General features: G+C 39.3%; 1 protein-coding gene across 1 annotated transcript; it reads left to right on the top strand.

Annotated features, from left to right (window-relative positions):
- Window positions 1-893: 893 nt before the first annotated feature.
- LOC131242424 (AP-4 complex subunit mu-like) lies at window positions 894-24,406 on the top strand. The gene is made up of 13 exons (XM_058241035.1): window positions 894-1,095; window positions 7,817-7,911; window positions 8,639-8,842; window positions 9,829-9,945; window positions 10,061-10,189; window positions 10,909-11,035; window positions 18,182-18,285; window positions 18,427-18,531; window positions 18,636-18,730; window positions 22,717-22,804; window positions 22,962-23,022; window positions 23,169-23,242; window positions 24,210-24,406. The coding sequence occupies exons 1-10, from the start codon at window positions 1,038-1,040 to the stop codon at window positions 22,787-22,789; spliced, it is 1,107 nt and encodes a 368-aa protein (XP_058097018.1). The 5' UTR covers window positions 894-1,037; the 3' UTR covers window positions 22,790-22,804; window positions 22,962-23,022; window positions 23,169-23,242; window positions 24,210-24,406.
- Window positions 24,407-25,399: the final 993 nt, after the last annotated feature.

Genomic DNA, 25,399 nt, shown 5'->3' with positions numbered 1-25,399 from the left:
TTGTTTAACTTTTGAACAGGTTGGATTTCAAATAAACATTACGGTGGGCTTTAGGATGGTTTCAACGGTGGGAATCACTCTCCCCACTTTTTTCTGTGGTGGGGTCCATACAAATTTTTATCTGCCTCATTCTTTGGTTCATACCCTGAAATGATATCTCAAAATGGATGGACGGTGTGGATACAACACATACATCATAGTGGGGCTCACGGAACTTAGTGACGTCACTTCAGTAGCCGACTCGCTACTTAACCTGTCAGTATCTAATCCGGGTCCTCTCAGCCAATGAAGCGCAGAGCGAGGAAGCTGATTGCGTGGTGTGCTACACACCACCGATCTCAGTGGTGTGTTGACGTCACCTAGTTCTGTACGCCCATCATGATGTATATTTTATATCCACACCGTCCATCTATTATGTGAGATTGTTTTAAGGCATGTCTAGAAAAAAGAAGCAGATCTAAATCTCAATTGGGCCACACAACAGAAAGTAGTGAGGTTTGGATATTTACCTTTGAAAACTTAAGGAAGCACCAAAGTTTTGGATAAGGTGACATATGTTTTCCTTTTATGCTTATATGTGTGACCTCATGAACAGGTTCGATGGAAAATAAACATCATGATTGGCCCCACGAAGGTTTCAATGCGCAGTATTAGGGTCCCTCCTGATTTGTAGTGTGGTCCAACTGAGCATTGGATCTCTAAAAATGGATAGACTGTGTAGATATAACAAAGAAAGTGGGGCCACAGAGATTGGTGTTGTCAACCCACCATGCAGGTTGGTAGTGCGTAGCACACCACGCAATCCGCTGTCAGTGGGATGTGGCACACGCACACCACGCAATCCGCTTCCAGCAAGGAGCGAATAAAACAAAAAACGAAGGGTGTCGTATCAATCTCCGAAGGAAAAAAAACAAAAAGAAAAAAAAAAAAGAAGAATAAAAGAGAAAACAAACAAACCAAAAGAAAAGAGGAACATTTGGATTCGTTGGAGTCAGAAAATAGTCGACGGAAGGTATTTGGATATCTCGGCAATCGCCATGATTTCTCAGTTCTTCGTGCTCTCTCAGAGAGGCGACAATATCATCTTTCGCGACTGTAATCTCTCTCTCTCTCTCTCTCCAATCTTCTGTCTTATTCTTAATTTCCTGCGGGCATTCTGTTTATCGTATCTTTATAGTCTCGCTAGAAATCAACCCAATTCTTCATGTAAATCAACAGTCGTGAAAGTTGAATTGCGTTTACTGCTACCTTCAAATGCAGATTGAGGCAGTCATTAGCTTTGCAGGTGCCCTTTTAGCTCATACGATTGCGAGATCCAAGCCACTCAGGCGATGCCCCTACCATACACATTCCCTGACTGGTAAATTAGGCTAATCCGCTCGTCAGGGGAGCTTCACGCATTGCAAAATGAATGGAAAATTGAAAAGATTCACCAGTGGTCGACAGTCAATATGCATGTGTGGCCCTGTTTACGCCTGATCTGACCGTGTCAGATCGAGCAACACTGATGATGCCAGGTGGCAACGATATCTCAGTAAGAGACAAATGGAGGATCTCCTCGGCTGCTCTACAAATGAAAGCATCACCGGTAGCCGAAAAAAGGCAAGTCCAGTTGGCTACTGTCATGGCACGTGTGTTACATGTCTCATTCACATGACGAGTCAGCTACTCACCTTCGTGGCCTTATGGCCGATAACTGATAATGGCTGCAATACAGTCAGGCTAGTAACGGATTTGGCCCATGCACAATAGCATCATACAAAGAAGATCTCTACGGCTGAAACCGCTCAGTAGAAAGGAGCTATGAAGTAGCTTAACAGCAACACCAAGTTGGCCAATTTTTATAGTGCACAAAGCACATTCAAGAGAAAGAAAGGACAACAATTGCCCACATGTGACAATATATGAAGAAATCTTGCCCTCGTAGTGGACTGAAGACGTGCACATGACTAATGGCCAACCCATGACAAGTGATCTGCACACATGGCGACACATGATAGGCCATGACTGTTCACGGGCCCGAACAGTCATTTACACGTCGGCGAACATGAGGAGTCACTACATAAATCTCTCTCTAGCAATCATCCTGAAATTCTATAAATAGGAGAAAGATCGAAGAGCTCTAGGTCCTTGCCAACCCAACACTACACAATTCTACAGCGCAATGTTGTTTATTTTAGTTTAGTTTATCCATTCTGTCTACATTGCTACGCTGGACCAGTTTTATCTTAGTTTTGGTCTAGTTCAATTTGTCGATGCTGCCATGTCAGGCTGACTTTAGCTTAGTTTTAGTGCAATCCTGCCCTTCTACGCTTCTACCCTGGACCAACATTTAGCGTAATTCCCTTCGTTTATGCCCCAATCATTGGACTAAGGACAACCGTAGCTTTAGGACCTCACCATCTATGCTATAGTCGCTGGATCGCCGAGGATTTTTCTTTAATTTGTAAGTTTTTATCCTTGATAACATTTATAAATGCAATTTTGTTTTCTTTTGGTTACTCTCGTGCTGTATTGTTATTGATTGATTGCTGCTATCATGGTGGAAAAGTCCTTTCGACTAAAAGGCAAAAAGAACTCATTAGAAGGACGACCCCCCTTCACAAATCGCTTGATTTATATTACAGGTGGCTGAATAGACGTCTGAACCACCATGTTTGCGGTCTCTCAATCTATTTCGTCGCTTGGGGTTAAAGGCGTTCGGTTTGGAATTTAGATAGAGCTGCATAAGTCTCTAGCACGCGCCTCACGCCCAACACAACACACATGTATCACATGACTGGATTCGAGCCAAACAGGCCCACCTGATGAATATGCCAGCTTTTTTTTCTTTTTTTCTTTCTTTCATGTACATGTTAGTTCTGCCTAATGAGCGGCTTGGATTTTGTCTGTTTGTGCCACCAATTGCATCTCTTTGGTGAAATGACAAATCTACGTGTGGATTTTTGTTAGTGTGTGATACCAAAATCATGCCACATGTATTTAGTCCTTTTTAACGTTTTATAACTTATAATGTGGTCATGGAGTAAGGGTCTATTTACATGTACACCTTTGGGAGGGTATTTTAGACATTTTCCTTGTGTGTGAGGCAAGTTTTGGGGGGGGGGGGGGACGAATTACATGTCGGTGAATGTATAGCGGAATGCTTACGGGCGAAGCTAGAAAGCTTGTACCAGACCAAGTCTGGTTTCTAATCAAAATCAGAAGGACATTATCAAAAAGGTGCTTGTTAGAATTGTGGCAAAACCGTCATATTAAAAAAGAATTGTTGGCAAAGCAAGGGTGCAGATTTGACGAAAAGCTCCAATTCACGAAAGAGAAGCAAGTTTCTGAATTTGGTGAAAGGTTTTCTCATGTGAGGGAAGAGAGAAAAGAAAGGGTGTAAAGAGGCAAATAAAATGGGTTATCTTTGGGGTAGGATTTCTCAAATTGGAGATCTCTCCATGGGTTTCTTTTCCATTCCTTCAAATCATAGAAGCCACATATGTATTTCTTGATGGTGGATTGCAACGTTGGTGGCAATGACATGAAATGGGATTGTGTGGCTGTTTATGGTGGCATTGGAGCCTAAAGGGGAGGTGATTCGGCTTGTATTTCATTGGATTGATGAGTGTTTCTTTTCTCTATACAAAGTTGTAATTTCCTCCCAAAGATAATGAATTTATTTGCTTGCCACTTTGCCTGTGCATGTAGCCCATTGTGGTGTACTCAGTGTTCAAATTATCTCCGATATTATCTTTATCTCCAGCTTAGCGATACCGATAACGTTGGTAGTATCGGAAATTCTAGGTATTAGCAATGTATAGCTAAGTATAGCCAAAATATTAATCTCGCTAATGTAATCGCCAATATTTTCAACTATGTAAATTCTAGGTGTCGCTTGTATTGCCAATGCATCAATATCACCAATGTATCGCCAATATTTTTTACTACGTAAATTCTAGGTAATGCTTGTATCATAGGTGTATCGATGATATTTCAATAATATTGCCAACGTATTGATATCATCAAAATTTTGTTTAATAGAAAAAAAATATTTCAAATTTTTTATGGGAACATGGTTGTATGTAGTGTTCAATTTGTCGTTGATAATATTGATAATATCTCAATATTATCGATATAGCAACATGTGTGATATTGAGACCACAATCTTTCATTTCCTTTCCAATTATTGATGATTTCTTGGTGAAATATCATGTGTTGTTGATATTTTGCAATATTGATGAATGTTTGGATGGAAGGTTGGATGGTCAAATAGGCCGGATGGGATGGTTGGATTGATTTCTTACAACAAACACATGGTTTTAATGCCCCATTAAATGAAAACTTGTTATGTATGCATTCTTTTTGCAATTTTTTTTTTATTTCTAAATATGCAAATATGTACATTTTAACATCTCTTGAAGTTTCGCTGAAAATTCCACCGTTTTCTCCATGTTTCTTTGCATTTTCGGTTATCAGCGATATTATTGGTGATATCGATATTGTTTTTGTATCCCTGGCCAACAAAACTTGTAGCGATACCAATACTTCGAACACTAGGTGTACTATATCAATCTTGTGTCTTGTGGTTGGGTATTGGTGCATCCTATTCTCCCATTTATTTTCCTTCATTTTGTTGCACATGATTCTTGATGGAGTTTGTGGTTGTCGGTTGTGCACATAAGGTGTTTTTGAGTTTGCTTAAATTGGCGATTGGTTGTGGATGGCGGTGTTTTGCTGCTGCAAGTGTATCAGAGTGTCTGGGTTTTGTGTAGCAATTTAGTGAAAATGTCAAGTGATAGATTTCAAGTGGAGAAATTTGATGGCTGGAAGAATTTGAATTTTGTAAACTTAAAGTTTAAACTTGTTTGTACAAGAAGGGTAACATAAGGAATTGCTAGGGAAAGTAAAGAAATCGAAATTTGTGACCAATGATGCTTGGGAGGAGATGAATCTCAAGGCTTTATCAATAATTCGTGTATGTCCAGCGGATGCAATTTTGTTTAACATTGTCGGTGAATGTATAGTGGAATGTTTATGGGCGAAGCTAGAAAGCTTGTACCAGACCAAGTCTGGTTTCTAATCAAAATCAGAAGGACATTATCAGAACGGTGCTTGTTAGAATTGTGGCAAAACTGTCATATTAAAAAAGAATTGTCGGCAAAGCTAGGGTGCAGATTTGATGAAAAGCTCCGATTCACGAAAGAGAAGCAAGTTTCTGAATTTTAAAATAAAGTAAATTAAGTAGGGTTGGCTTTGGAATCAGCCGATGGTGAAGTGTTGATGATGGGATATGACTCGTTATTTTATGAAATTGGATTCTTAGTAGCAGCGCCACTCATCATATGTGTCCACAGATCTTGGTTTTTGTTCATATGAACCACATTTGGCAGTTTGGTATCGATGGTAATGACTCAACCATTGACACGGTTGGTGTTGGTTCGGTGCGCTTGCGGACATTTAATGGAATGCTTGTGATACTTGAAAATGTTTGGTATGTACCGGAATTGAAGAGAAGCTTGATTTCACTTTAGGAGTTGGATTAGGATAGTTATAAATTTACCGAGCAAGGTGGAGTTTTTAAGGTCTCCAAAGAGGCTCAAATATTCAGGAAAGGTACCCAAGTTGAAAATCTGTACAAGTTGCTTGGAAGCACCATGATTGATGATGCAACATATGTGGTGGTTGATGGTGATGAACTTTTGGTTCGGTCGTGACATCGAAAGGTTCGGTCATAGGAGTGTGCGTGGCATGAGAGTCTTGGCTAAAAGGAAGCTTATCCCCATGATGAAGTTCGATGAGGAGTTTTGTGAGTATTGTATCTATGGGTAGCAACATAGGCGGATATTTAATTTCCAGAGTCACACAAGTCTGGGTCCTTACTCTTGCTCCGATGTAGACTCTCAGGAGTTTCAACACCGGGTCAAGGGTTCGAGTACCCATAGGTGGTGAAATCCCACTACGGTGTGAGTGTGTAGGGTGTGTGTGCATGTTTAAAAAAAAAGAAAAAGAGTCACACAAGTAATGTGTATACATTCGGATGCATGGGGGCCTTCATCAGATATGTCTTATTGAGGTGCATTGTATTTTGTATCTTTCATAGATGATTACTGTTGCAAAGTTTGGGCGAAGATACTAAAGTTCAAGGGCAATGTGTTTAATGTATTAAAGCACTTTAAGGTTGAGGTGGAGAAGAGCACGGGGTGACAAATTAACGAATGGAGGATGGATAATGGGTCTGAATACACTTCAAAGGAATTTTTTCAATATTGTGAAAGGCATGGCATGGCTCTATACAATTGTATACACTCCTCAACCAAATGGCATTGCAGAATGCATGAATCACATGTTAATGGAAAGGGCCCACAGCACGCTAAGTAATGTGGGTTTAGAGCAGGAGTTGTGGGCTAAGGCGGTTTCTACGGCTCATTATCTCGTTAATCAATTAGTTTCCATGGCATTGGAGGAGAGATCACCTCAAAAGGTATGGTCTAGAACTCCTTGTGATTATTCTGATTCGAAAATATTTGGTTGTGATGCTTATGCACTAATCCTTAGTTGTCAAAGGAACAAACTAGAACCAAAGTCAAAGAATTTCTTCTTTGTTGGGTATGGTATTGGTGTGAAGGGATATTGTTTGTGGGATCCGGCTGCCCGCAAGATAATCACAGGTCATGATGTTAACTTTGATGAGTCTAGTGTCTTGGCAAAGGGCCCATGAATGTAACAAAAGGTTATAGAAGAAAGTCGACATGATGTTTAAGAATTCCAAGCTCCACATAACAGTCCTTAAATGATGTCCCTTCCGAATATCTACCCTCATATTACTGTTATATTTTAAAGGTCTATTGTAAAAGCTAAAACTCTGTAAATATCAATAGTTCATTAAAGTTAGCCTTTAAAAAGTGAAAGAAAACCCCTAATAATCATCGTCATAGCTGTGTTTAAGTAAAAATTATTAGAATAGGTTGAACTTCAACTTAAACCATAAAAAATGAAAATGAAAAGTATGTTGCTAATGATATTTTTGAAATCCCATAAAGTCTCTCATATTACTGCCATATTTTAAAGGTCAATTGTAAAATCTAAAAACTTTGTAAATATCAATAGTTCATTAAAGTTAGCCTTGAAAAAGTGAAAGAAAACCCCTAACCACCATCATCATAGGCATATTTAAGTAAAAAATTATTAGAATAGGTTGAATCTTCAACCAATGCCATAGAAACTGAATATGAAAAGCATTTTACTAATGAGATACTTATCCATATCCTTGTCCTGGATTTTGAGAATTGGAAGTCACATCCCCGCTCCTGTATCCATGCCCATGTCAGTATCCACACCTGGGTATTATGGCTCAAAACACTTTCCCACTTCTGCAAAATAAATTCATAGCTAATCAATTAATCATAGTTGTCAATATCATTTCAGAGGGAGTTTTGATTTTCCCACCGAAACAGGTTGTTTTGTCATTTTGGTGTTCTTGTTCAGAAAAAAAGCAAATGGAGTTTAACAATATTAAAGAAGAAAAAAGTTTGATAGCAAAATAGAAAAGGAAAAGCATTACTAAATCCACCTTTATTCTACATACTATACTTTTTTTTTGGGGTCTAAATATCTTATCATCCTTTCTGCTTTTGACTAGCTCAAGGGAAACATTTGGGCAAGAGAAAATGTTATCATTCATTTCTTTTTCTTATTGCTGTAGTTTTGTATCGTAGTTGTGTTACTTCTTTTATACCAACTATTTTCTTTAGGTTTTGATCAAGAAGGGACACTTTGAGTACATCTCCAGAATAAATAAAGTTAACGGTCTTCTCTGGTCACATGAATGCAGATCGTGGCGAAGTACAAAAAGGAAGTGCGGAAATATTCTTTCGCAAGGTTAAATTTTGGAAGGGGGATGAAGGAGAGGAAGCACCGCCTGTCTTTGTAGCTATTTGTTTACATGAAACTTGTTATGCTTGTGTGGTAATGACTATGTTAGAAAGGGCATATTACTCTTTTTCTTTGAAAGCATTCATTTTTCACAAATGTTTCCCCATCTAGATAAATGTGTACCTGAACGTATTATCCTGTCTTCTATCATTAATATGGTAGAAGGCCCATCTTTCTTAAGGCGGAGGTCATCTTTTAAAAGGCCCATTTTTTTGTGCTTGAGTGGGATTCTTGTATCAAGTCTATGGAAGATTGTAATTTTTCATAGGTTGCAATTTCTGTGCCATCTTGGCACTTTTTAAATAAAGTTACTTGTTACTCTTCAGAAAGAAAAAAAATATCATTAATATGGTTCTGTTCAATAGAGTACATATTATATCCTCTGATTGAGGAACATTAGGATCCTGAAGGATATGCGCATCATATTTGGATTTTTAGTTTGTACTAGTTGGGATACATAGCAATGTAGTGCATTGGTCTGTAGGGCCTCACCATAGATGGCCAGGCACCAAAATTCTTCCTGATTGGATGATTGTTGCCATGGTGGATCGCAACAAAACAATGGTCTAGATCACTGAACCATGGGCTACATAATGAAAACTTGAGTATATAATCCTTCGGTCGACGGTCACATAATTCTCTTTCTGATTACTGGTTTAAATGAATTGCACTCTCTCTCCCTCTCTCCATACTTTATTGATGCCTTTCCTCTGCTTCATAGAATCTGGATGGCGTCAACTATGTACATGTGAAGGTTTCTGGGCTGTTATTTGTTGCAACCATGCGAGCTAATGTATCGCCTTCGCTTGTTTTGGAGCTCCTACAAAGGATTGAGCGTGTCATTAAAGATTACCTTGGCATTCTCAATGAAGATTCATTACGGAAAAATTTTGTGCTTGTATATGAGTTGCTCGAAGAAGTCATTGTAAATATCCCTTCATGATTTTGTTGGACGTTGCACTTGTATTTGAAAATTTGTTGGTTTGCGAGGAGTGTGATACTTGGCATATGATGTTTTGTTGCTTATTCGAAATTTTCTTGTGCTATAATGTCTTGAAAAAAAAGAAAGAAAGCATAATTGCTCTCATGATGACTAGTTACAGTCATTGGCAGCAAACCATATACTAAGGTCATTTACCATGAGCAAATTAAAGATTTGAAGTATTTTCTTTGAAGTATAAGAAATTTGCTGCATCTCTGTCAATTTTATGCTGCAAAAATAGTTGTGGAGTGATGTTATCTAGTATCTAAGAAGTTTCTAGTTCACCGCCAACAAGACTAAAGCTGACACAGCCATCTGTTGTCATTGAATATTTCAAGTTTTTTGTTTATTCCAGGATAATTTTTCTTGTCACAGAAGATTTGATAGGAAAACCTCATATTATTCATAGTCCCAAGGGGGTATTATGTACACAATAAGATGTGTGCTTTCACAATTTGTTTACTCATGTGTGTGCATGCTCGCGCGCGTGTTTTGACGTTCTGCTTGCTAAACTCGAAAACACTATTGTGACCATTGGTCTGTCTTAAATTATTTCAATTTATCTCTCCTTTTTATTGATCTATGGCAGATGCAATCCCTTTATTGTCTATATGAGCTAGAAGTGATTGGTGTTTTAGGTGCTCTTTAACCGTGTAACGATAATTTCATATGGCTGCTGCGTGTCATTTCCATCATTATTAGGCATCCGCTCTATTTTATTGATTATTGCTTTCTTTCACTATAAATGATCTATATACATCCCGATATATTTTCATAACTTTAATGATCAGGCAAGTAATATCTGTATGTCGTTGAGCAGTATGAGACTTTACATTCCTTATTTATGGTTCTGGAGAACCCTATGAATTTCATTAGCTACCTCTTCCATCAGCAACTCGTCACCTTGATTATCTTTTATCTATCTCCAGGACTTCTGTTATCCACAGACAACATCTACTGAGGTGTTAAAGTCTTATATTTTTAATGAGCCACTTGTGGTTGATGCTGGACGTTTGCCAACCCTTGGCCCTGCTGCTGTATTTATGGTATCTTTACCTTATGATAGCATTGAACATTCCAATCATGAAATTAACTCCATATAAAGTTATCATCCACTTGAATAGATGCTATGATTTACTGCCGTTGAGTGCATTTCTGCAGCAAGGGTCGAAACGGATGCCGGGTACAGCTGTTACAAAATCTGTTGTAGCCAATGAGCCTGGGGGTAGGAAGAGGGAGGAAATATTCGTTGATGTAATTGAGAAAATAAGCGTTACATTCAGCTCTAGTGTGAGTATTTCCATACTGTATTTATTTTGATTTCACAAATACTGTCCTGTGAGTGACAATAGTTATGATATTGCTCAGTTGTAAGACTAACTAAAATAGTGCGTAGAATGCAGCAAAAGGATGTTTTCCGGCAGAGAACTGGAATCATGTTAGCGATCATCCGTCGAAGTGCATATCCTAACAACTAACAAATCCAGCATCTCCTCTGTTGCTGTTCTTCAATGTATATCAAATCTTAAATAGTGCGTGAAAATATCAAAGGAAAACCACACTTGTGCAGATTAATATGGTTTCACAGACAGCGAGTTTGATTTCTTCAAAGAAATGTAGCGGAATCTGAGTGTTAGGAATTCATAATTTGCATGGTCTTCTATGATATTTTACAATTTTTTCCTGTAAATTTGTCTTTTAAATCATCGGTGGTTGACTTGGATTTATCAGTATCCTTGAAACCTCACGCATTGATATTTCTATGGTCTCAACTGTTTCTTAGTTTTCCAAAAGCTTAGTCCAATGTTACATAGTTATTGATTGCTTCTTTTTTTTTTTTTTTCTTGGTTTTGTTCATGTGTTTCTTCATTTCTGCTTGAAACTACATTATTTCCAAAATGCCTTCGGTATTTTAACTGTTTATCTTGTTTCATTTTCTATATATATATATATATTCTTGATTGCCCAGTTCAAATCATGGTTTTCATATACTAATGTTAGCTAAACAGGGTTACATACTTACTTCCAAGATCGATGGTACCATTCAAATGAAAAGTTATCTGACAGGCAACCCTGAAATCCATCTAGCTCTTAACGAAGACCTGAGGATTGGCGGAAGCAGGAATTCTGTCTATGGTATTTCTTCTGGGTCTATATTGTTATAAGCTATGAACATTTTTGTGATCCTTGTTTGTAAGAATTTCCTTTTTATAGTTATGAATCTTTATGGTGCTTTCTAGATTATTGAATTTCATCAGAAGGCATGTATGGCATGTCTTGCCTTCTCTAGGTGGTGTATCGTAATTCATATAATTATTGAGCCACTCCATTACTTTCCAATACTCGTCTGTAGTTTTCAGGTGTTCAAAACTACTGCATTTTGCTCTCTCTCTCTCTCTCTCTCTCTCTCTCTCTCTCTCTCTCTCATGAACATGGTTTAGCATTTTGCTGCCAGTGCTTGCTTTTACAAAAATAAAAAAATAAAAAAGGATCCTTATAGCTATTTGGTATAACCTGAACCAACCTGGTTTACGACCTGACCCTGCCAATCCGATCTCATCCCATCTTCAAATTACCCAACCAAACCGGTCTAATTTCTCAATTTGGTTAATGAAATTTGATCCAGGCCTTTTATATGAAGATGCCTGCCATGGATGACCCAAACCTCTTCTAGATTGGGGCCAGAGTGAGTTGGGCCATGCTGAGAATGAATATTCAGGAAGGTTATGCCTTAATATGAACCTCACCTGATTTAAATCGGCTTATAAAAATCAAATTGACCCAAACCTAACCCATATCCTAGTTAAAATCAGGTTGGGCCAGTTAGGTGTGAGTTGAGCCTAGCCCAACTTGCATCCCTAATTCTCACAGAATGTAAAAATCACTTCTATTTGAAGTGAAGCATTTATATTCAGTATTGTTCCTATCTGCAACTCAAATAACACTGTTGTGAGTTTTGGAAACAAAGAAAAATTTCTTTTTATTTAATGAGTACCCTATCTGCATAGACTGTTTGTACATGTAGTTTCTAGACTAACAAGAATTATATGCAGTTATCAATTTAACTGGACAGAAATTGCTGATCCGTCCATCATATTACTTCCATGTGCTGCATATTCATGATTAGCTACAGCATTTCTACCAGTTTTCTAGTTCTTCCACTGTTGCTTATTTTCTATGATACTGGAATATTTTCCACAGGGAAAATAAAATGATTTATTGTGCAGTGTGCATGGGAACCTTCCCATGCACCTAGTTGCACCGGACTCATGGGAAATCAATATGGAGCATTCCACTGGGTTCGACACTTTTCTCAGGCTGCTGTGCAAAAATTATGCAGATTGGATGTGATAGTGGACGGGCAACGAGAATAAGAAAATAAAGAGAAAAAACGGATATTTAAAGGTTTTAAGGAGAAGTTGTGAGGATTAGAAAGATGAAGAAGAGTATAGGAGATTAGAGTACAAGAATAGAGTAGAGAATGGATAGATTTCATCGGAATCAGAACTGGTGGTGTTGTTGGAGTTGGCACCAAGACGGGACAGAGGAGTCGGCATCTCTTTAGTTTTCTTTCTTTAAAACCAAGTTACAATGTAATGTCTTTCTCCCCAAGAAACCCCTACATAAAGACCCTAGGCTGACTTCCTTAAAAATACATATTACAAAAATACCCCTACAATTAACTTTTCTTGACAAAAAAAAAAGCACACGTGCGCTTGTTGGCTCAAGGGGGCCTCCTCACTCGGTCACGCATCCATGGGCAGTGTAATCAAATCAATGGGTTGTCCTGGCGTCATTGCCAACACTACCTCAAATTATGACAGTCCAGTTGACTGATTAACCGAACTGTTATAAGCAAATTCAGCCATCGGCAGAACTTGATCCCACCTTGAAACATGGTCTCCAACAAAGCACTGTAGTAGATTTCCCAAGCTCTGTTTAATCACTTCTATTTGACCATCTGTTTGAGGATGATATGTAGCTGAAAACTTAAGCTTAGTGCTCATAACCTTCCACAACGTTTTCTAGAAGTAACTCGTAAACTTCACGTCCCTATCGGAGAATAGATTTCAGTACACCGTGTAAGAGAACTACCTCCTGTAAGAACAAGGTGGCTATCTTCAGGGCATCTGAGGTCTTAGAGTAAGGAATAAAATGAGCCATCTTAGAAAAGCGGTCCACTACAGCAAAGATCGAATTGTTTGCCTCATACAGTCTTCGACAAACCCAAAACAAAATCCATATTGATGTCTTGCCATGGTTCTTGGGGTACACACAACGGTGTGTATAAACTTGCATTTTTTTCCACCCTTTGGCAAACTGGCAAGCTCGACATTGCTGCACCCATTTCGCCACTTCTCGCTTCAACGTAGGTCAATAAACTCTATCTTCTATGAGAACAATTTTTTTGGTTATGCCCAAAATGGCCGCCGAGGCCACCCGAGTGTAATTCTCATATCACATGCTCTAGTAGAGAAGTGCCAGGTATGCATAGACGAGTTCCAAAGAAGAGATACCCATCATGCACACCGAACTTTGGATGACTTGCTTGCTGCCCAGTATAAAAATCTGCGTAAATCTGCCCAAAATCATCATCACCACTGTAATCATGCTTCATCTGGTCGAAGCCGTTCACTTCTATAGACATCATTGTCAACAAGTGGGCTCATATATTCAATACATCAGCTGCCTTGTTCTCAATTCCCGACCTGTGTTTCAGCACAAAGGTGAATACTTGGACATAAGCACTCTATTTGGCATGCGCATGGCTTAACTTCTTCCGGGAATTGATATACTTGAGGGCTTCATGGTTAGAGTAAAGAATAAACTCTTTCTTGATGAGGTAATGCCGCCAATGCTTCAGCTCGTGCACCACTGCATAAAATTTTACATCATATGCTGAGTACTTATGCTTGGCCTCATTCAACTTTTTGTTAAAGTAGGCCACTGAGTGCTCATCCCGACCAAGCACCCCTCCAATGCCGACGTGAGAAGCATCACAAGCAACTTCGAAGGCCTTGTTGAAGTCCGGTAGTTGAAGAATTGGGGCTGCGGTCATCTTAGCTTTGATATCTTCAAAAGCTTTAGTAGCAGCCTTGGTCCACACGAATTGTCCATTTTTCAAATACAGAGTAATCGGTGCCATGATGTTGCTGAAATTTCTGATAAATCTCTTGTAGAAGGTAGCCAACCGATGGAAACATCACACTTCATGCACATTAGTAGGGATAGGGTCAGCTTCTACGCCACGGGAAGATACCACAAAGCTAAGAAATATCACACTTGCACTCATAGAAGTGCACTTCTTCAAGTTAATGAAGAGTTTTTCTTTTTTGGGAACTCTCATAACTTGTCGAAGGTGATCATTGTGTTCGAAGGCCTCTTTTCTATATATTAGTATATCATCAAAATAGACAACAACGAAGCAATTGATAAAGGGACGTAGTACCTAAATCATGACTCGCATGAAGGTGCTAGGGGCATTGGTCAATCCGAAAGGCATAACCAACCATTCGTAGAACCCATCATTTGTTTTGAATGCTGTCTTCCACTCATCTCGAGGTCTGATCCGTATTTGGTGGTAGCTACTTCTCAATTCGATCTTCGAAAAGACTTTGGAACCAGCCAACATGTCTAGCATATCATCAAGTCGTTTGGGAAGTGGTACTCGACGGTTATTTTATTTATAGCACGATTGTCCACACACATTCGACAACTTCCATCCTTCTTCGGTGTCAACAAGGCCAGGACAACGCATGGGCTAAGGCTTTCTTTGATAAAGCCTTTCTGCAACAATTCATTAACTTGCTTCTTTTGCTTGACATACTTAGTCGGATTCATCCTGTAGGCTGGAAGGTTAGGAAGCACGGACCTTGGGACGAGGTCGATAGCATGTTGAATGTCCCTCATAGGTAGTAATTCATGATTCATCCGATAGTTCATCAGGCACTGGATCCGAAAATTCAGACATCAACCTTTCGACTTGCGGATTCATCACTTGCCTCTTTGTCGAGATCTTGTCCTTGACCTCCCGCGTCACTAGAGCATACATAACACCTCCCTCTTTGCTCTCCTCCTCAATCTGCCTCATAGATGAGACATTGGCTGACTTTTTTGGCTCGGTTCTCTTCTTCATTGATTCACTTGCCTTCATAGGTGTAAGGAGAATCTTCTTGCCATTGAATCTGAAGGTAAATGTGTTAGCCTCTCCGTCACTAAACACCTTTCGGTCATAAAGCCAAGGCCTTCCAAGAAGTATATGAGAGATATTCATGGGAACTACATCGCACCAAATGGAATCTTCATAATGGCCTATCTTGAAATTCACCAAGCACCTCTTGGATACTGTAATGGTCGTGTTATTGACCCATGCAATCTTGTAAGGTTGTGGCTGTGCCTCCCCTGGTAATTGCATCTTCCTAACCAGCTCTTGCGATAACACATTTGAACAACTGCCCCCATCAATAATCAGGTTGCATACCCTATCACCACACCAAACTTGGGAAAAGAGCATTCCGTCGCCAATTTTCAATCTCTTCCTTCTTAGGGGCAACAAGAACTCTCCAAACAACGGCCAATATCCCGTTAGGTAGGCCACATTCATAAATGTCATCTTGCGGTTCATCAGCCTCACATGGATCTTTTTCTCCTTCAAATTTGTTATCCTCTTCTTCTGCACAAATAGCCGTAACTTTCCGAGGGCGATGTGATGCATAATGTCCCTTTCTACCATGACTATAATAGTCCACGTCTTTCATATCCCTGCATGGTCTTGATTCTCCACCAAACGAGGTGGCCTCGAATCAGCAGGCTTGTCAGAGGTTGCATTATTAGGGATCCTTATTGTTCGGCTAACTTCTGCACCTTGTTGATTCATTGGTAACTACACCAAATCCTCTCCCAATGGGCTGTCTAAGTTGTTGCTCAATTTTCAAAGCCAATTGGAATGCATCATCTATTCTAATTTTCAGAGCCAATTGGAATGCATCGTCTCTCTCTCTCTCTCTCTCTCTCTCTCTCTCTCTCTCTTTTAAATTCAGCGTGGGTATGACGCTCCTCTGTAATTAGACAATGGACCGTGAGCTCATTGAAGCGCTCCATGTATTCTTCCACCGTCATGTTTCCTTGCCGCAGTTTGACCGTTGTTCATAGAGCACATCCTCATAATCAAGAGGAAGATACTTCTCCTTTAGCTTCGACTTCATTTCTTCCTAATGAACAATAGGTGATTGTCCAAGTTGATGCACATGGTCTTCCACACTCCACCAAACACGCGCATGCCCCTTAAGCTTCATCTTCGCAAGCCTGACTCGACGATCATCATCCATGTCGTACCATCCGAAGTAATCCTCCAACGCTGTCAGCCAATCAAGAAATTGAGTCGGCTCCAACTTACCAATGAAATTAGGTGCGTATTATCTCACCTTTTTCGTAATATCGTCGGCCACATAGTTGCATCTCGGTCGGTCCCCTCCAAAATACCTTGGTATAGTCTCCATGAGTGCACCTCGTGGAGGAATAGACCGCTCTGGAGTAGCCCTCCCGGCGGTTATGTTAGTAGGTGCCACTAGATGCTCTCGAGGAAGATCATCAACCTCACTTTCTTCCTCCGCCACATGCTGTCCAGAAGTTTCACCATCTGTCATGTCACATGTAGGGCTTGTGGGTACACGATTTCCGTTGTTCCTTGACTCCGATCGCTCCACTCGTAGCTCCAAGGCATCCATGTGACACACTAAGCAGTCAAGTTGATCCACCATGCGTTATAGCATGTCATCCCATTGCTCATCTGTAAATCTCCCACGGTAGGATTCGTTTGTGCGAGTCGAGATCAGCAAGCCTAGGCTCTGATACCAAATTGATAGTGGATGGGCAACGAGAATAATAAAATAAAGAGAAAAAACAGAGATCTAAAGGTTCTAAGGAGAAGATGCGAGGATTGGAAAGAAGAAGAAGAGTATAGAAAATTAGAGTAGGAGAATAGAGTATGGAAGGGATCGATTTCACCAGAATTAACACTGGTGGTGGTCTTGGAGTCGACACCAAGACGGGAAAGAGGAGTCAATGCGTCTTTTGTTTTCTTTCTTCAAAACCAAGTTACAATGTAATGTCTTTCTCCCCAAGAAACCCCTACATAAAGACCCCAGGTTGACTTACTTAAAAATACATATTACAAAAATACCCTTGCAAAAGACGTATTACAAAAATACCCCTACAATAACTTTTCTTGGGAAAACAAAAAACACACGTGCGCTTGTTGGCTCAAGGGGGCCCAACCACACCACCTCTATTGGCTTGCAAGAATGGTCAGATGACCTGTGGGGCCTAGAGAAGACTTGTGGGCCCCACCCCGGCCTTCCTTACTTTTCCTTCTATAGACTTTGAGGCCCTCATTGGGATGATTCTAACCATCTGTTCATGTGCACTTTTTTGGATAATTGACTGTTTTCCAAGCCACTGATTGAATGCTTAGCATATCTTACTGAAGTGATCTTTTAGAATCATAATCTATATGGGGTGGGTGTTAAAAACGAACATGTGAGATTGATGATTGCACCTACTTTTTCGTAAAAACAATCTTGGTCTGTCCATTTCATTTTATATCTGTTCAATAGTTAGGAGCATCAGATCAGTTTGATTTTCTTTTCAAGATATCATATGAAGAGTGGGTTTGACCAAATGGGTGGATCGGATCGATGATATGGACTGCCCAAGTGTCCAAATGCAACTTAGGTGAATGAGAATTGCATTCACTCAGTACACTGGAGCAATCCTAATGCAGGGGCATTTTTACACTGGGCTCGAGTGGGGTTGCTTGTGGGATGCAAGGGCACACTCGAGGTGGGCGGCCCGTGTGAGGCGGTACCCATTTGATGTGGGGCCCACGAGGGGGTTCCAGCCAAAGTCCTAACCCATGCAATATGGGGCCTGGGCTATGAGATAAAGGGATTAATTCGCCATGCTCTATCAGTTCGAGCTTTTAAAGCAAGTGATTAATTGTATTGCATCAAATCCTCTTTTCTATATTATCAAAGTTGTAGTCATCTTATAAACATGAGAATAATTTCTCAATGCCTGTTCAAAAAAAAGAAAAAAGAAAAAGAAAAAGTTTTGTTTCTGACATTTCTATCTTCTTTAAGTTCTACTGTTGGAACCTATGGTTCCTTTTTTTTCGTCTCTTTTTTTTCCCTTTCTTACTTTGGGTGATTCCCATAATCCAGATTTAAGTTGATGTTACATTTTTGCCTCTTATTTATCTTTTGGCGGTGTTTTCTGCTACAGATTACAGTGATTCTACTGGAGCTGGGGCTGTGGTACTAGATGACTGCAATTTCCATGAATCTGTCCATCTCAGCGGTTTTGACATGGACCGAACTTTGACATTAGTGAGTGGAGAGTTACCAGTTACCACGACTAAGGATTTGAGATACATGAATATTAAAGAATGTGTTTTAAGCTGTTGGTGGCTCTTTACTGTTTGTTGATAACATGGGTGTACTCTGGCCCCTTTCCCTTTTGTATCACAGGTACCCTCGGATGGAGAGTTCTCTGTAATGAATTACCGTACCACTCAGGAATTCAAGCCTCCTTTCCGTATCAATGCATTGATTGAGGAAGCAGGGGCACTTAAGGTGCATGAAATATGCTCTCACCACATTTTTCGTGGTTGGATGTCATCTTTGATTTATGACATTGGTCAGTCTTAAGTAGCTTGCACTTTTCTGTTATTGTTTAGGCGGATGTGATTCTTAAAGTATGTGCTGAATTCCTCCCAACCATCACTGCTAACACAATTACGATACAGATGCCGCTGCCAAAATGCACTACAAGGTGTTCTTTCATTTCTTTTCTTTTGCTGCATGTACCAATGATATGTTGTATTGCTGAATTGCAAAAATAGTAGCATATCTGGGATTGTAGATTATGAAGTCAATTTGATGCCATTGCTTTTCCATTTAGTGCTGCCTGAATCATGTGCGTTCTTGTATTTGAGGATTTCACAGCATTGAAACTAATTGGGCCCTAAATCTTTTTTCAAATGTTATTGAATGCTGGTATTTTTTTACTTATGCCCACATCCTTCTGAATGATTTTATTATAGTCATCAATGAGGATGTCTAAGAAACAATTTATTAGTCTAACTTTGTGGACATTAACAGATGACAGGAACCACCCAAGATAATATTACCACCATATTGTTTCTGATTCAACAGTGGTTTCAGGTAGCTATTGAAATGGTATCAGAGCTTATACTAACATCTTCATCATCCACCCATAAAAAATAAAAAATAAAATAAAAACTTCATTATCCAGTGAGATAACAAACTTTTTCAGAAGTTTCAAAACCCTTTTGGCTGCTGAGAATGACAATTGCCTGCTAAGGCCCATATGTGGATTTCATTAAACTGTCTGCTGGAACAAATTTGCTGCGGTGACCCCATTTTCAATGAGTTGGTTCATGTTGCATAGGTTGCAAAGAGACATGCACGAAAGTAATGTTTCTCCCATAAAAACTTCGATATACCCGTCTGAACAATGTTCTAGAGTAGAAGAATGCTCTGACCTATCCTGTGGACAACTGCCCACAATTATGATGACTGAAGCAATGTTTCCTAATTCGCAAAACCCCCTAAATTTTCCATTTCGAACCCCACAATCCTGGTTACGAGTCATTTTGATCCGGATCGCCATTTCTTTCCTAACTGACTCTTTCCTTTAGTTTCTTATTTTATTTATTTATTTTTTGCCTTTGCCTTTTATTTTGAATGGTAAAACAAGATTTAACCCCCCGATAGACCCGTCTGAGCAATGTTCTAGAGTAGAAGAATGCTCTGACCTATTCTGTGGACAACTGCCCACAATTATGATGACCGGAGCAATGTTTCCTAATTCGCAGAACCCCCTAAATTTTCCATTTCGAACCCCACAATCCTGGTTACGAGTCATTTCGATCCGGATCACCATTTCTTTCCTAACTGACTCTTTCCTTTAATTTCTTATTTTATTTTTTTATTTATTGCTTTTGCCTTTTATTTTGAATGGTAAAACAAGATTTAACAACCCCCCCCCACCCCCCCCCCCCCAAAAAAAATAAAATAAATAAATGAATAAATAAATAAAAGAGACAAAAGAAATTATAAAAGAGGAATAGGTAAGTAAATGGATGATGAGAGATTATCCCCCGGAGTCTATTCAGGAGATGGTACAGATTCCTTCCAAAAGGTCAAATATGGTTCTCAACTATTAGTGTTGATTATGTTGTAATGTAAATTTATATTTAGAATGCAGATATTTATACTTTGATAGATGCATTAGCGTGCATATAATATATTATTATGCAAGGGGGATCAATAGCAATAACATTCGTAATTTCATATGTAACTTATAATGTAAACTCATTTGTAAATTCGTTTTTAATGTATGAACTGGATCGAACCACGTTATCCTACCCCCAATACTGTATATTGGATGAAGTATTACCCGTTCCTGTACTCCGAACTGGAGCGACCTGCTATCCACCTTGGACTGAAGAACCCTAAAGGCTTAAACTAGTATTGAATGTTGGTAAGATACTCAATTTGTCTCATTCTTCAGAATCCAGGGCAGTGCTGATTTCTCTCATTCTTCGGAATCCAGGGCAGTGCGGAAACTGGATAACGGTCCTAATCATACATTCAGTGTTATAATATGATGCAGGGACGTGATGACCTAATCCTAGATGCATGTATAATCAGGTTAAAGAATGTTCAAATAAATACACCAATTAACTAACCGTTTTCAGTCAAAGGAATTAGGTAAATTTTAAAACAAAGATGAGGTCATTTCGTCAGAATCATGCCCCTTAGCATAAAATCGCGTAAACAGTAAAAAATGCGGATCTAAGGATATGAGGATATCCCAGATTTAGCATAAGTCAATCCACAGTCAAGTTTGGATATGATTTTACTGACTAACCATCCCTCTTTTCCGTTCAAACTATAAAGGGGATATCAATAATAATGAAAATAGGGGTGAAGAATGAAAGGCTTAAGAAAGTACAAGTCATTTTGTCGTCAAAAGAAAAGGAGGATAATTCTTACCTTTTCCCGCACCTCGAAGATCTAGAAAGAAGGAAACCTGAAATCGGGGTGGAATCCTCAACACCCAAGGGTCAATCCTAAAATCCTAATCTCTTGAATAAATATGAAGAAAAGAGACGAACTTCTATTCATTCAATAATAATGAAAATAGGATTTCTCACAACGTATATATAAGTTATGGAAAAAGTAAAAGTGCACTAAAGTTCCTGAAAACAAGAAAAATAACAAAAAAAAAAGACGAAAAGTAAAGAAAGTGCAATAAAACCCTGAAATAAGGAAAAGAACAAAAACGCCTAAAACTAAAACACCCATGTGGTAGGGTGTAAAATCGGACCCATGGATCTATGGTCAGGGTGCGGTCATGCCGCTGATGCACTCGTAGCGCGTCAGAAAATGGGTCCGATGGACTCAACGTCCATCCATATCAACTCCTCCGCCCTGGTACTCTCTCGGTGATGCCTCCTCCTCTGGTATACTCTAAAGGGTGCACCACTGATGTCCGCATCATAATGTGTAGTCTTAGAAAATCTAGAGCTCCACACCAATTGATTCTGAACATTGAACAAGTAAGATTACCCGACAGAAACTCACTCAACTATAATATCAAATGAATTGAAGCTATACATGCAAGAGGAATGCCAGTATGCAGTACATGCTGCATAAAAGTCTGTGCATAGAAGTTCCATGCACTTCCATGTGGCCAACATGTGGTGATGTAGACTTGATCTGATGGGCACACTGTGTGGATGAGCTATAGGATAAAAACTGTGGTGATTGGACAACTTTGAACCATCTATTTGCAAATTTTAATGGTTCAATGTACCACTGCTCTACCATTTCTTTTGCAGGTCGCTAATTGGATGACTATGACTATCCACTACCATTGCCTTTTAGGATGTGGCATATCCATAGGATGACTCACCAGAACAACAGTTCCGATCACCGCTTGTTCACCATGTGCAGCATGAGGGTACTGCATAGAAATTTTATGCAGCATGCACTGCATACTACAGGCAATTATCATTCATGGCCACCAACATCTAAAGACCACTGGCGCTTCTAGAAGAGAGAAGGGAAAAAGAGAGGAGAGGGAGAGAGGGAAACCCTAGCTTCAATACTGTGTAGAAGTGGTAAGAGATCTGGGGAAAAATGTTGTGTTAGGGAGCAAATGACTCCCTAACCTATTTTATTAGACGATTTTTTGCGAAAGGGTATGGTGTCCTGAAGGAGAACCGAAATGAATGTCCCAAGGGTCATGGTTGTGGCAAACTAAAACATTAGCAAGTGTAAAATGGTGCTGAGATCTCATGGTTGTGGCAAACTTTGAAGTGAGAGCAGCACCTTGGCAGAAGATTTGTGCAATTGAGGTTTGGTTTCCGTTAAACTATGCCATATGTATGGCGGATGTGTCACCACCATTTTTTAAATGGTGGTGAGCTCACATAGGACAGGAGTGTCTAGCCATAGTGGATATATCCAGTTATTCTATGTGGATTCATGCAATCAAGATCATGGCATAAATCCGTTGCCCCAAAACTTTGAATTTTTATTTTTCTTTATTCAGTTTCTTTTGTGGGAAAAACTTAAATTCTTTGGTTTCTGTCATTTTCTATGGTTTTGATTAGCCAATTCTTCTCATGGAAAAATTAAGATTTCACAGCCATAGATCATTTAAGTCCATTTATCTTACAGTCTGAACCTTTCCTGATTGGTCCTTTGTTTGTCAACCTTCCACAGGGTTAGTTTTGAGCTGCAGCCTGGTGCAGTAGGTAACAAAACCGATTTCAGAGAAGCTAATAAGAAACTCTAGTGGGGCTTAAAAAAGGCAAAATTTTCTTACCTCTTATGCTGAGATTTCTTCCGTTACTTTGTGGTGATGTGATTAACCTATTAATGAGATTCAAGCACAATTTTATCATGTACGTGAAGCATTCTTCTTCTTTGACTCTATTTAAACAATTAGCCGATGCAAAATATTTCAGATTGTCGGTGGATCTGAACATACTCTACGTGCAAGGCTTGCATTTTCGCAGGAATCACATGGTATGGTCCTCTCGACTGACATTTCCAGCCTCTGACGACTCAATATATCTAACCATAAGCTTTCATGACACTGGCCTGTTTCTATTTTCCGCGATTTCATATCGAGAGCTAATTTTGGTATATTTTCTCTCAAATTGTTATATCAGCGAATATCGTGAAAGAAGTTGGACCTGTAAGCATGACTTTCACTATACCAACGTACAATGCTTCAAGGCTTCAGGTGAGATATCACTCGACTGTGGGTTCTCTCCTTGCATATACCCCTATGTTTTATTCTGATTGGGTCTTCAAGATTTCCTTTTTCCTTATATTCACTATCTGGTGAAACATCTCATCATTTTGACCACCAGTACTATGCAACAACGACATGGCACTTTTTAAAAATTTGGCATGTCGATGCGTCCTTATTCAATAATCTTCGATACGGCTCATAAGAAAAACTAATTACTATCTTTTATTTCTGAGATACTTCTTTACACATAGATATCAATGTTTAGGTTTCCCTTGTTGATGGGGCCTTAGATAGGAATGATTGGCAAAACAGGATTCGTAAAGCAGGCCCCAAATAGCTGGGGCAAGGTTATGATGATGATGCCGACAATGGCAGCGACAACTATCATCATTAGGTTTTTCTACATATAAATTATTGCAGTATATACCATTAAGATATAATATTTCATTACTAAAATATTTGCATGGACGTGTGTCAGAGAAAAAAAAAAAAAACCGATGCAAGACTTTTTAAAGCCACCATTTTTTATTCTTCTATTTGTATCTGACATAGACATGTATCAGTGTGGAAATTACACAGGCAATACTTGGGTGCTTAAGGTCCATATGCATCCCAGGCTAAAATGCAGTGCAACAACACCCATGTGGAAGATTTCTCATCTACAACCATTAAATGGGTTGGTGGAACTCCAACTGCATTAGTTGCTAGTCAACCGGAACTATGAATGTGGTTTTTTACAATAAATTGTTAGATTGAGGCTTTTTCTTTGAAAGATGCAATCTTTCATGCAACCCCATATCAGTCCAAGCTTGTAGCTGTAACTATCTAGTTAAGTGGGGTTCCTTGTTCTGTTAAAGCATTAGCTTTCTGTGTCCTCAAAAGAACTATCCATACAATTACTGTACTTGATTCCTTTGATTACTACTGAATAATACCCAATTTTGTTTGAGTGCAGGTAAGATATTTGCAAATAGCAATGAAATCAAAGACATATAATCCATATCGATGGGTGAGATACATCACGCAATCAAATTCCTATGTTGCCCGGATATGATTCACTCAGATCTTTGCCAAATTTTTCTTTACGTTGCTGTTTAATTGCACCAAGAGAATAAACAATAATAATAAAATCCTGCCCTTGAAATAATGCAATTGATCTTTGTTGTACAAAGTGCATTTGATGAATCTTCTTTTATGAATTTCTGAGCTTTGGTCTGGTTTAGGGAAAGAATGGCAGGCAACATTTGCACAATTCCCTACTTCAGAAGGATTTTATTAGTTTGTGGAGACTTTTGTGCATTCCTGGCCGCAACGTACCACAAAACCAGTTGATTAAATCCCTAGGAGAAAACCATTGATTATTAGGGGACACGATATGCATGGTCTAGATCATGTCCATGTTGTTCTTGCTTAGCTGAATCTGTGATTTGCATACAACCAAACACGCACAATAATGGTAAGAATCTCGAACCAATGGTTGGCCCAATGCTAGAATAATGCAGAAATTTTCAGGTTTCTGACCCAGCTAGCCTATGTATGTTGTTTTACCTGAACAACCACACCATCCAACAGAAATCGACTTCTCTTCACATGTTGCCACTATGAATAAATCACACGTCTCAATCCGTTGTGGATGATATAGAAGCCATGCAAAAGATGGTCCACAGAGATTCGGACGGTTCATTCATAAGATGGGTCACAAAAATTAGGAACAGTCGATTCATCAGGTGGGCCACATGTATGTTGGTTCAAAACTCTGCCAAGTTCGATCATCCATTGTTTTTGTACAGTGTGGGCTGCCTAATAATTGGACAGGCTTGATGATTTGCCCAAGTGATCTTCATGATGGAAGTGAAGCCCACCTATTGCACAGGCCGGATATTGTACGCATGTGATGTAAGCACATGCATGTAAGTGTTCATTAGTCATCAGTTGGTCTCATGAACCGTGATGCTAGGTTATGTGGTAGGTTGGGTCCTTAATCACGCCTAGGTGGTAGGCTCACCAAAGTTTCCACACGAGGTCATGGATTCGAATATCCATTGTGGTGAAATCTCACTGTGGTGTGAGCGTACGTGGGAGTGTGAGTGCGTTTGTTAAACAAAAAAAAATTATGTGGTAGGCGATGCAACAATCCTTCACACA

Source organism: Magnolia sinica, chromosome 4 (assembly GCF_029962835.1).
Source record: "Magnolia sinica isolate HGM2019 chromosome 4, MsV1, whole genome shotgun sequence".
In the NCBI taxonomy this organism is placed as follows: domain Eukaryota; kingdom Viridiplantae; phylum Streptophyta; class Magnoliopsida; order Magnoliales; family Magnoliaceae; genus Magnolia; species Magnolia sinica.
The sequence above is the reverse complement of the archived record's forward strand: the minus strand, read 5'-3'. Positions and strand labels throughout refer to the sequence as shown.